Raw genomic sequence first — 13,240 nt, 5'->3', positions numbered from 1 at the left:
TTCATCTTACTCCACTTCCAATAGTCACTTTTGCTGAGGGAGTATTGCCTTTCTGAAAGTTAGATGTAGTTGGAATTTCCGTGTGTAAAACTGAGCAATCTGTATTCCAGAAACAGCTGAAACACTTCTCCAGTCTTTAAAGGCGGGAGCAGCCATTAGAAAGGGAGCCAGGTGCTTTATATGATGTAGATTAAAACCTACAATTAAAACTGAAAGGCTGGAAAGAAAACTGGATTGGGGGAAAGACCAAAGCTATCAAAAAGGAGATGTTTATTTATGTGAATGCACAATTTATGACTGGAATTCTGGAGGGTGATTTAAAAAAATAATAAAAAATTGCAAATTGTTACTATGATTATTTCCATCAATTTTTTGTATAAATATCTTTATTGCCAGCCAAATACCATTACAACCACCTGTTTAGTGAATATCATAAAACAGTCAACCATTTGATTAGGACGATTAAAGTATATATAGCCAGCCTTTTAAGGCATAACACCCACAAGGACATGTACCCAATGAGATGCAAAACATTAAGCTATATTTTTATCCTGTATTTTTATCTTGTGAACTGCCCTGAGCTCTTTGGATGAAGGGTGATATATAAATTTAAAAATAAATAAATAATATTTGAAGTGTCAAATCATAAGAATACACTATTGTAAGGCAGCTCAAAGTCTCAAGAAACGCAGTTAAGGAAAAGCAACATGGAACAGACACGTTTTTAAGACCCAGTTGAACCCAGTGGGGGGAGATGAGCAAGCACCATCCAGAAAGGGACTTCTATAACAACAGAGCCACCATCAAAAAGGATCCGTCTTTCATGCCACCAGCCTAATAGATTTTACTGGCAGGCATACAAGCTGGGCCTTCGTAGCTGTTCTTAATATATGGGCAGGATTATACAGGGATTGATGGTTCTTTAGTTATCCTGGCCCAACCCAATTTAGGAATCTAAGGCTTATTAACACTGTACTTTTAATTCTGCCTGGGAACACACCACTAACGCATGCAACTGGTGCAAAATTGGTGCTATGAGTTCAGGGAAACCCCCACCCCACCCCGTTGGCTCCCGTCAACATCTGGACAGTTACATTTTGCATAAACTGGAGCTTTTGAACCCTCATCAAAACCAGTCCTCCGTAGAGTAGCTTACAGTAGTCATCTTTGAAAGTAACTCGTGTATGAATAACTGAAGCAGATCCTACCACTGACACCGGTCACAGATGGCGTATCAACCTAAGCTGGTAAACAGAGCTCTCTTTACCACTGATGCACTTATATTAATTCATCATTTATATGTTGTGTTAAAATGGTACTCAGAAACTATATTGTTAAAGATTCTGTTGAGAATAGTATTGCATAAAAAGTGTGGGATAAGATTGAAGCTATGATCATGCATGTGAAAGGAAGAGGTCTTGGAAATACCGCAGGGTAAATCGTTGCTATTTCACTTCTTTCTTCCCTTTATTATTGTTGCTTGAGGCTATAGATATTTTAAAAAGTAAAGGGAACTTAGGAAGCAGACAGCTGCAAATTCAAACCAGATTATACCTTAATGAGTACCATTCAGTTTGCAGCTGTGAAAGGGGATGAACAATCCAGACTTGCTACTTACTTCTAATTGCTTTTAAGAACTGTGGAAAGGAGTCTTGAAGGCCATGAAGCATAATTGTCATTGAATGATTTCTCTCTCTCTCTCTCTCTCTCTCTCTCTCTCTCTCTCGTCACTTGCAGCGGAGTTTTAATTATTTTCAAAGCTTTTAGCTGTACGTGAAATAATTGCTCTTGGAAGAGTTGCAAAATAAGCAATTCAAAACCCCTCCTCCATATTTCCCAACCTCAAGCAAAGTGACGGTAATGCTGGACAATAATATACAGTAGTCTATCTATGGGCATAGCCTAAGCACAGTTGTGTTGACAATTCAGTTTTCAAAGGTCTTGTATAAAGGCAAGATGAAAATGACAAGTAGGACTCCCTGTATGAAAATGTTACTCTGTTCAGAGGTGAGACAAGTCCCTTTGTCACATGAAGGTATTGTTTGCAGTATCATAGCATGTAGCAGAGCCGTAGCTAGGTGATCTTGCGCCCTTGGCAGAACTTTCCGGATTGCACCCCCTAGCCACGGACTAATTAGCTCTTCTTCCTGCCTCCCCTCCAACATCCCTCCCCCCCCGCCCTTCCACCCATTCAATTCACCCTCTATTGAAAACCATTTCTTATGAGGCAGTAATCAATATTTATATTTATGGATATATTTTTAGCCGATTTTGCACCCCTCCATCGCCTGTGCCCCTGGTGGGGGCCCACCTCACCACCCCCTAGCTATGACCCTGGCACGCAGTAGGGCATTGTCTTTTCTGAGGCCCATAATGTCACATTACCTTGGCAACTACACATTTTCCTTCATAAGACAAGGAGATCAAAAGTAAAATGTACATGATGAAGATACAATAAAACCTCAAAATGCATTTAGGAACAACTTATTACGGAGAAACCAGCAGAAAAATGTTCACATGAAAATCTTCTTCAAATTGGATATTGCTGTGTGGCAAAGGCTCTCGGGCAGTTTTTCACCATTTTGCTCTTATTTTCATAGGGGAAAGAGCAAGATACACATTTATTTTAAATGAAAGCATATGTCTTACCAGTCTTCTGGCAGAACGTAAAGGTCATCCTACACCCTAGGGACCTTTTACATTCCTTAACTGCGAGTGAACAACTTCTTAAGTTTGCCTTTTGCTTCCCATAACAGTCCTGTGAAGCACATTTCGCACAATCTTTTTATGGAACCGTTTGTAAATATGACAAATGCAACATTGTGCTAATGAGAAAGTAGGTGCTGCCACATGACCTTAAGGGGTCATCTGCACAACAGCTTCTCAGATGACTTGAAATGGCCTTGGCTGAAATGAAGTTTGGGGCAATGTGGAGTTAGCACATGGACTGCTGCAAGACCAATATACATCCCATTCTTCTCTCTGTTTGGCATGTGCATAGGCATGTAATTGACATAATACATGCAAAGGGACCAAATGGCTTGCTGAAGTGCATTCGTTGAATAAACTCATCAGAGACCTTAAAAACAGCATTGCAATTCCCCCCTCCCCTTTTACCAAAGTGCTTTTATTAGCTGTGTGACAGCCAGAAATTAAGTAAGTGTAGTAGCTTCTGGCATGAAGATAAACATGTTGAAATGCAAGAACACAGAAAACTCAGCAAAAATTGAAAGAAAACTGAAGCGGGGGGGAGGAATAAATGCTGGCTAAAGGGCAGTACTGGGAAGCTCGAAAACTTGTACTGAGTTTACATTTCCCAAAGATATCAAAGCCTCCAATTTTTAGCACAATCGCAGCAATGAGTCCTTGATCTAAACATTTCCAAGCAAACTTATCTTTGACTTTTTACTGTTGGGCCCAGAATAGAATTAGAAACATTTCTTGACTCTCTGCAAGTAATTTAGACTGTGGGAAATGCACGTTAGCTTGTCTTTCATGATACAATTAATGGTGTACAGTGCACTGCATTATGATAAACCTTAGTTCAGGAAAGGAAGCACCAATCTGTTCCCAAAAATGCATCGTAATTCAGAAGATTGCTTGGAAATTATTACATACTTCTTCTCATAAGTGTCTTTATTTAAATATTTACAAACTGTACTTTCATGGATACTGTAAGTATACAGGCTAAAAACAAAGTATTAACAACCAAAACATCGAACACACCAATAAGAACTTGACGTCAAAAACCTCACGTGTGAAAGGTTTGTGAATAATGTGACTTTTAGAAAATGCCTAAAACTGAGCAGCGTTTGCCACAGTAAAGGCTCAATCCTTTGTAAAGTCCAGCTGAACCTTCAGGGGCATTTGGGACCACTGAAATTGCTCCATCTAAAGATCTTAGCAACTAAGGGGTGGGGAGCATAAGGATTCAGGCAGTCCTTAAGGTACTTGGAGTCCAAGTTGTTTAGGGAACTAACTTGAAAACCTCAGAGTTGGCCCAAAAACAGATTGGTAACCAATGCAGCCTTCTCAGCAGTGGAGTGCAAGTAGCCCGTGGTTTCTAGGGAGGCCCCCAAAGCTTTGGAGCTAGCAGAGAGAAAGTTTTCCCAGCTCCAGGCAAGACTAGCCCAGACTAGGCCCTGAGGCTCTAGGATGAGGTGTCCTCCAGCCAGGTGAGAAACGGTTTGACCACTTCAGCAGTTCCTTCTACTACATATCTCCACCTGACAGATACAAAACCACAGAGGGAGAATATAAGTCTGTGGGTTGGTCGAGTTGTGTTGTGAGAGAGTGAGAGGAACTGTTAGGTGGAGTCAGATAGATAGTTGGGATAATCAGTTTGAAGTTGTTAGGAACGTATAGGACAGTAAAGGAACTAAGATTAAGAAACTGCCAAGAAAAATTAACTGAAACCATAAACTTGTTCATGCCTATAAAATAAACTTGATTATTTGTTAATGTTAACAACTGTCTGGACTCCATGTGTACCCGAGAGAAACGGGTTGGTGGCAGCGGGGAAGCAATCACAGTGGTGGCACAGGGTCAATAGACGGTCAAACGTCTGGGGACCCTGTGTGATCTCCACAAAAGTGGAGATGGATGGGCCAGGTTAAACAGACCCCTGTCACTCCTTTAACGTAAGTACACATTGTCTTCAGTCAAGCTGAAGGTAAAGGAGAGCAACACGGAGAAGAATGAACCAAAGAGAGTTTGAGTGAGACTTCTCTCTCTCTCTTTAATAGAAAAGGGGTGGCATGTTTCGAAATAATGTCATCTGCCTTACTGTTATCAGAAAAGAAACCAACGTTTATAGAATGGATTAGGGACTTGTTTTCAGCAAAGGAAAAAGAAACCTTTCCAGAGTCACCATTCAGTCATCCAAGACGACTATGATGTATTCCTCCCACTGATTTGCAGAACTGCTGTGTGATGATGACTAAGCAATTCCTTTTGCAATTCCCTTGGGTAATAGGGAGGTCACAATGTTTTGATGCTGGCTGAATGCATGCCAGGCGCTAGAGTGCTGAAAATTGCCATGCATGGACAGACAAGGCCTTGTTTCAAAACATACAGTATTTTCAGTGTCTTCCCCTCCCTCCTTACTGGAAATGAGCTAACTTGTGATGTGACGGCTCCTAGTCACATAATAACACATACTTTAGTGAACTACCAAATTCCCTCTTTTTATATGAACATCATATTCAGCCTGGACCTTTGGAAATATGGCATCAAATTCTGGCTCAATCATGAACCTGTTGGGTGGTCTTGTGCAATCGCTACCTCCCAGCCTCTATTACTCTTTTGTAAAATGGAAATATTAAAAAGTCAACCTGAAAGCAAAGCTTATAGCCTGTGGCAAGCACAATTTTCTCCAAAAGGACCATGCTGTGAAGGAGGAAAGGAACAGATGCTACAGATGAAGGTTGTCCTGTTGAGCAGAGTGTTATTGATACACCTTGCATTCAAGTGAGTCATAAAGGGGGAAAACCCTTCTTGAAAAGATCCACTGTAATTATTAGTTTTTTGTCACCTAGCCTCTCTCTAAGGAGGCCTCTCTCTAATGAAAACCAATTATAGATTTTCTTTAAAAACAAGCTACCTTCTATGTCGTGATCTCAAAATGGTTGAATCAATGAAAATGATATTCCACAGATGTAAGCTTTACAGCAGTCTATTGATTATGTCCAGAAATTTTGTTTCCATCTTCCTTTGAAGATGTAGTCTTTTCATACCATATCAAGGGAACATTTCAATGAATATTTCTTTATTTGAAATGGAATGCATATTGAAAAATAAATCACATCTCTCAGAAATCATTTGCATCATATTTACACATATTTTGTTTGATAACACTTGTTTCAGCTCACAATGTGCCAGAAAACATTTGGTACATCACTGCAGCTACTTTGCAAAAGCCAGTAATTGAAAACAATGAACTAAAAAAGAAAAGGGTGGGGAGTTTTTTACTTCCAAAATGTAACAGAAAAACCACAGGGGTGATTTCCTTTCTTCTGAAAACTGAAAACAGGCATCTCCTACTGAGAAACAAATGTCCAGTTTGCACATCATTATAAAGTTTATAATGAATGTGGAGATTGCTCCAGCTTCACTCCTCCCCTAGGATGAGTAAACAAACCATGACCCCTGACTTTGTGATAAATCCAAGCCGGTGATTTTGTTTTGTTTTGCTCAAACAAACCACAATTAGTAAGCCAATACGAAATTGTGGCTTCATACTGTAGTTTGTTTGGCATGAAAGAAGCCCTGATCCCTAGTTCCAATGTAATTCTAAGTCAGGGACCGTGGTTGGTTGCTCCTGCCTTTGTTCAGGAAGGAGCGAAGTACGAAAAACCTCTGCAGTTCATAGGTTTACCATGACGCGGAAATTTGTTTGTTTTATTAAAGTTCTATCTTCATCCGAGGAGAATCACAGGTGGCCTACCTGTTACTCCCCCACCACCACCATTAATTTGCAACACTAATGTAAAACTTTTCACTGGGACCTTATTTGGAGACAGGCTGGTAGTGAAGCCACTGTAACAGGCTCCGTTTGTGGGGTCTCTGCATCATGCAGAACATCACACAGAGGGAGGAGAAGCTCAAAAAAGCACATGTGCAAAACCATCCATTATTACTAAGTAACTATACCCTGAATTTCCTTGGTAAAATTTGTCCTTTCCTCATGAAACTTGTAATATTATTGAGGTTCATTAATTAAAATGGGTGTGTTCTGAGTAAAGCATAGTTGGAGACATCCCTAAAGTTGTTGCCCTCTGTCATAGTCTCAAACAGTCTAGGAATGACCTCTGTTTTATACACTGCAAAGACATTTCTTAGCAACAGAGACGCAGCGGAGCAATTCCTGTTGATATTTCTTCTAAGTCTTAAAGGTAATGCAAAATAAAGCAATCCTAAAGAAGCACAAAGCCACAGCCAACTTGATCATACAAGTCACATATTCTCAGTACAAAAAAAATGAACTTGGGATGGGAAGGAAGTTTGTCCTTAAGATACGCCCAACAGGAGGCCACAAAAAGTGAAGATGTTTACTCCTCATATCACAGAATAAGCATGATTCCTTCACACTTCTCATATTTTTCCTACAATTTGTTCTGAGGTGACTGGGGGTAATGTCTGTGGGCCTTTAGTCTAGTCAGTCATGCATTAAAGGCAGTAGCATCAGCTGAATCCACCATTACAAGGCTTAAAGGTAAAGGTAAAGGGACTCCTGACAGTTAGGTCCAGTCACGGACAACTCTGGGGTTGTGGTGCTCATCTCGCTTTATTGGCCGAGGGAGCCAGAGTACAGCTTCCGGGTCATGTGGCCAGCATGACTAAGCCGCTTCTGGCAAACCAGAGCAGCGCACAGAAATGCTATTTACCTTCCTGCCGGAGCTTACAAGGCTTAGCTAGCATCAAAGTTTTCCAATACATTGTGAAAAATAGCAAAAGTTGGCATGACTGAAGACTTCTGCCACCATTTTTTAAAAAAACACAGTATACAGTGGTACCTCGGGTTACAAACACCTCGAGTTACAGACTCCGCTAACCCAGAAGTAGTACCTCAGGTTAAGAACTTTACCTCAGGATGAGAACAAAATTGTGCGGTGGCGGCGTGGCAGCAGCAGGAGGCACTATTAGCTAAAGTGATACTCAGGTTAAGAACAGTTTCAGGTTAAAAACGGACCTCCGGAACGAATTAAGTTTGTAACCAGAGGTACCACTGTATTGAGAAGTTATGACAACATCAGTTAACCTCAAGAAATTGAGCATGGAATTTAATATTTTGGTCCAATTCCCCATTCCATAACATTAAACAGTGGAAGTGGAGGTAGACACGGAGAGAGGCTCTCAATGATTTGGGTGGGAAAAGGAGAGTGGCAAAACTAATCATGTTAAGTCCTGTTTCTGAAACCACTGGTGTTTCGGGGTAATTTATTTTACAAACATTTAAACACTATTAAGATAAGGTTGAGGAAGGAAGCCAGGAATACTGTCAACAGACATGAAGATTAGACCCACTGAAATCAATAGACTTAAGCCTGTTGATTTCAATAGGTCTACTCAGGGTATGACGAACACTGGGTATCACCAAACCTAAGACAGGCCATTCATAACTTATCTGAATTACTATGTATAGGCCTGCATTCTTAACAGAGTGTGCTCTGCAGTACTAATCTGTTGTTAATGGGGGCAGAGTAAGTTCTCATTATTTGTTGTTGGCAGACTTAGACTAACTTGGATAAAAGGAACCACAAGGTACCCTTTATAAAGGGTTGGCTTTTGGGAAGCCTTTGGGCAAGGCATGCTTCATAAGGTCCCTCCCTGAATGACTTCAATGGTTGTTGCTGCAATCTATTCACTTGCCCAGTCCACATATCTACCTAGAGCGCTTGCATGCTCAGGTAAACAGGTGTTAACAGCAAAGAGGAGAAGCTATGCTTTCAGTATCAGCAGGTGCCCAACAATGTCTTCTCCTGATGCAGGACTGGTTAAGTTTGGATTTAAGTTCAACACATGCTTGCAAAACCCAAGGCCTTCCCTTATCCAATTAACTACGTTAGGCTCCTTGTAACTGAATGAACCAATTTAAAAATAACTTTTGAAAAGAAACAATGTTATTAGAAGCCTTACTTTTTCCATATTAAGACTGTAAATAGAAACAAACAACAAAAGCAGAATCTTTGCTTAGTTTTTTGTTTTTTTAAATAAGTGCTGCTCCCTGACTGAAATGTCCTATGTTCTTAGAGGCTATGGCAGGGGGCAATGGAAAATGTTGCGCTGAGGTTCATCTAGGGAACTCAATTACAGGAATTCTGGGAAAGTTCCTCAGTTAAACAGTAAGACATTTACTGGATGGGATGATTAGTGTAGCATTTGAAGATGTTTTAGAATGATTTGAACAGAATCAAGTAACAGCTCTGAGAAACATTACAGACAGGGTCCCAAACTTAAACAAAGAAGTGCAATGAACAGTTCTCTGCATGGTTCTATTATCTGAATAAACAAGAGCATAGCATGATTGTATTTTTAAATCGATTATCCTTGATCATGAAGTCAGATTTCCTTAGCCTCTTCACGAAGCAGGAATACATACAAGTGGCATACCCAAATGCATTTACTACTGGATACAAAATATAATACTCTCCAAATGAACATATAATAAACATTAAAGCAACCTAGAAATCAGGTTCCAAGTCATTGCTTTCCTTATTCCAGGACATCTTTCACACATTTGTTTCATAATAGTCTCTCACTTGTGGCAACGGAAAACGGATGTAAAAAGTGACGTGGGGGGGGGGACTAGTTGTAAAGTCCATATTCTGGTACATCTCTTCATTTCACCAACATCACCTTCTCTCCTCTGCCTTCCTCCTCCCTTCAAGTGTAGCAATATAGCCAATGCAACTATACTCTGTGTGTGATTCCTTTCTAAATGGCCTACATTCAGAAATACCTTGCAAAAGTATCCATTAATAAATTAACATAAAAAAGAAAACAGATTGGGGGGGTGGAATATGGCAGCAACAATCTTATATTTTTTGAGGCCCGGCAGGCCAAATAATCCTTTCATATCTTCATAAGCAGTAGTCAAAGTTACAAGAGTTAAAACGCTTCCCCGCAGTAATCATGGGCAGTATCAAAAGTGGAAAGACTCCAGCAGCAGAACTGATGCTCTCCCTTGTGTCTGCAGTCCCTTTGTTTGCCAAGGTTGTGATCGATGGAGAGGGTCCACCTTGCTTCCAGAAGCATTGCTTGAATTCCATCTATAACAACACAGGACAGTGATCTGAATAACTGAGCAGCATTCTTCTTTTACAGCCACAGAACACTTCCTACCTAAAACAGCGCCAATACAAACAACAGGGTCTCTTGCAAAGTGTCCTTGCAAGAGGCAACAACCTGAGGCTCTGGCAGCTATTTCCATAACTAGGCTTCAGCACCAGGAAGACGCTAGCTCTAACCACCCCCACCCCAATTCCTTTTACAGTTACATGCAAAGGGTCACTAACTGTTCTCAGCCCCATTGCTTGGAAGGAGAAGCATGGCATGTGAACTGAATGATTTGCAGATACGGGTAGGGATTTTTATTATTATTTTTTTATTTTATTTTTTTGGTGTTCGCTAAAGCACAGCAATCATGGTTGCAAATTCACCTGATTGACTTTGGGTGCTCTTCACCTTGACTTGCGGAGGAGGGCATTTCTTGCTCTGTCTCCAGTGGCAAAGCACTTGGGCCAGGCTTGATCTAGCAGCTGCACAATAATCCATCATGCCACAGCACACTGCAAGCACATGCTGTTTGAGAAGGGCCGGAAGAGCTGTCCACTGAGGCTATTAGTCCAGCGAGCAAGACAAACAACATGCTCTAGGGTTGCTAGAGGGATCCGATCAAGCGCTTCAAGCCTTACTCTTAATTACAGAAGAGAATTTCAGTGCAGGGAAAGGAAAGAAAGTCACCCAGTGACTCTCTCTTTTATACAAACAGCTAATGCAACACACACACGTGCACGAACCACAGGAGAGCATCTGCGCGTGTTTTTCATGCTTGAGCCTCATGCCCAACTTCTCTCAGCGGGCAGCTCAGCCGGTTACAGGCTGGTGCTGATAACCGCCAAGGTTGCAATTTCGACCCCAATGCATGGGGCAGCTGCATATTCCTGCAGTGCAGAGTGGGGGGGGGGACCCAGCCAGATGAGCAGGGTATAAAGAATAAATTATTATTATTTTATCATTGGACTAGATGATCCTCAGGGTCCCTTCCAACTCTATGATTCCAAGCAAAACATCGCGCGCGTGAAGCGGGCTGCCCATCCAGACGCGCGCTTCAGGGAAGCAACACGAGTTTGCCACCCACACGGCACTTTTCGCCGGGCAAAACTAAGACAGCCGAGAGAGGTGATTGTTAGGGAATCCGTCTGGAAGGCTTCTTCCAGAGAGGCGCTGGGGAAGGGCTGCAAAGGGGAGCGGGGCGATCGGCGGCAGGAGAGCTGCCCTCTCCCCGCCTGGCTCCTACCTGCCCTGGCCGGGGCCCGGCTAGGCGGAGTTGGAGGCGCTCCGCAGGCGCGGCCCGTGCTGCTGGACGAGGTGCTGCTGCTTCTGCCGCGTGGACTTGACGGCCAGGATGGCCTGGCGGTTCTTGTACTGCACCAGCTGCAGCGTGATCTCGGCGTTCCAGCCCTGCTCCTGCGGGCACCGAAAGTCGATCTCTTTGCCCTCGGCCATCACGACCGTGAAGTACACGTACTTGCCTTTGCGCTCCACGCAGTCCACCGTCTTCATGGTGGAGAAGGGCAGCTCCTTGATCTTGGCCACCACGGAGGGCGCCGCGCTCGTCGTCGTCGTCTCCAGGCCGGGGAGAGGAGCAGCAGGCGGCGGAGCAGGAGCCGCCGCCGCCGCCGCCAGCTCCGGCTGCTTGGGCGGGATGAGCAGGAGCCCTTCCTCGGTGAGGATGCAGCGCTTCTTCTTCCACAGCTGCAGCAAGCCGTCGCTCCGCTTCTCCAGCACGCCCTCCTTCACGGCTTTGCAGCCGCCCTCCAGCATCCTCCCGGCGGCGCCGCCGGAACAAAGTTCCCGCAAGACCCGGGCAAGGAGAGGAGCCTTCGGGGTCCCGGGAGCCTTTTCTCCGACGACGCCCGGGCGTCCCCCGCAGCCACTGAGGGAAGCTGCTGGGCTCGCGCTGCTTTTGAACGCGGTGCCTCCACCCCAGCCGGGCGCGTCAAGGGGGCCGAGGGCGCTCGCGGAAGAAGATGAGGGAAGAAGCCCCGCCGCGCTCTGGCTCGCACACCCTTCGCCTCAGGGCCGGCGCGCCTCCCCGCCTCGCTCGCTTCTCCGTCTCCTGCCCTCCCGCCAGAGAGGCCTGTAGCGCCTCACGCGAACCGCCGCGCCGCCGCCGCCAAAGAACAAAGCGCTTCTCCCGCGCTGGCCATTTCCGCTCCTCAAACTCGAGGAGGCGAGGAACCCGGCGCGCTCGGGGCTGGAGCACTTTTTAAATGGCATCGGCAGGCAGGCAGGCTGCAGTCCTGGCGCCCCCTGGAGAATGCGCCACCCACAGGAGCTGATTCACCGGGGGGGGGCCGCCCTCCCGACGCCTCCCTGCCCGCCCAACTTCTCCTCCCGTCGGAAGGCAACAGTTCTGCTGAGGAGCTGCTTGTGTCACGACGCGGGGCTTCCTTTTTTAAAAAAGAAGGTGCCTCCCGAATCATCCATAACAGAGTTTTGTTTATTTCTGCAACGGCGGAACTCCTCCGCAGTGCGATCGTTATATTGGATCGAGGGAGGCACGCACGGTGTGAAAAAACGCCCGGAGGCATTTATATGATACTTGTGCTGATGTGGAGACTAAAAGTCCTAGGGGCCCGAACGCAGAAATACGCAGTCTCAGGACTGAAGATATAGAGGAGTGTCATAGTCACTATCCAATGCACCTTCTCATAGGATCACCAAATAACACCATCCTTTCTTCTAAGGCAAACTGTACAGCCTACCTTGGCTAGCAAGTGAGAGCCCACATTGCAGACCCCCAATCTTTTAGGAGACATTTGAAAATCAATGAAAGGCTTTTTGCACAGACAAATGAGTGATGCTCAGACACTTGTCCCCAATAAAACAGGCAACATACACCTTCCCCAAACAATACATACAGTGAAGCAGGCAACCTCCTAACAAAACAAAGCACCCAAACTCCTCACTTTGAAGTAAAAAAATGAGAAGGGCAGGGAGGGCTTAGTAGGCAGGGGGGTTGACGCTGAGGGCACGAGTGGGGACCCAAGATACACACCAACTTATTGTGATCTAAACTGGGTATGGGGAACCTACAGCCCTCTAGATGCTGGAGGAGTCCAACTCCCATCAGCTCACAGCCACCGTGGCTAATGGCCAGGGATTATAGGCACTGCTCCAAATTGTAAGAGTTTGAGTTGTTTTAGCTCAGGGTAGGCCACCTAAGGCCCGTGGGCCGGATGCAGCCCAATCGCCTTCTCAGGAATGTGTTTTTACATGAGTAGAATGTGCCCTTTTATTTAAAATGCATCTCTGAGTTATTTGTGGGGAATAGGAATTCGTTTTGGGTCGTCCCCCCCAAATATAGTCTGGCCTACCACATGGTCTGAGGGGCGGTGGACCGGCCCACAGCTGAAAAAGGTTGCTGACCCCTGTTTTAGCAGGAGTGCTGGAGAAAGCCTTTTAGAGGTATCTTTTTCAGGGACTCAAAGACAGTGGAAGTAGTCAAGATTCT

The 13,240-nt window shown here is 44.4% G+C and overlaps 1 protein-coding gene across 2 annotated transcripts; it reads right to left on the bottom strand.

Moving 5' to 3' along the window:
* Window positions 1–5,750: 5,750 nt before the first annotated feature.
* PHLDA1 (pleckstrin homology like domain family A member 1) lies at window positions 5,751–12,913 on the bottom strand. 2 transcript variants are annotated; one of them, XM_083463186.1, is made up of 2 exons: window positions 11,252–12,913; window positions 5,751–9,770 (listed from the first exon to the last, which is right to left on the bottom strand). In XM_083463186.1, the coding sequence occupies exons 1-2, from the start codon at window positions 11,545–11,547 to the stop codon at window positions 9,644–9,646; spliced, it is 423 nt and encodes a 140-aa protein (XP_083319312.1). In that variant the 5' UTR covers window positions 11,548–12,913; the 3' UTR covers window positions 5,751–9,643. The 2 variants fall into 2 exon arrangements, with proteins under 2 accessions (XP_083319312.1, XP_083319311.1); XM_083463185.1 differs by having other exon boundaries at window positions 11,021–12,912.
* Between the last annotated feature and the right edge of the window lie 327 nt (window positions 12,914–13,240).

Source organism: Podarcis liolepis (assembly GCF_965112155.1).
Source record: "Podarcis liolepis genome assembly, chromosome: 10".
NCBI classification, from domain to species: domain Eukaryota; kingdom Metazoa; phylum Chordata; class Lepidosauria; order Squamata; family Lacertidae; genus Podarcis; species Podarcis liolepis.
Note: the sequence above shows the minus strand (reverse complement) of the source record. Positions and strands in the feature narration are given on the sequence as shown.

Bases quoted from the DNA above. Each gene is read 5' to 3' on its own strand.
- PHLDA1 (XM_083463185.1), bottom strand. From the start codon at position 11,547: ATGCTGGAGGGCGGCTGCAAAGCCGTGAAGGAGGGCGTGCTGGAGAAG.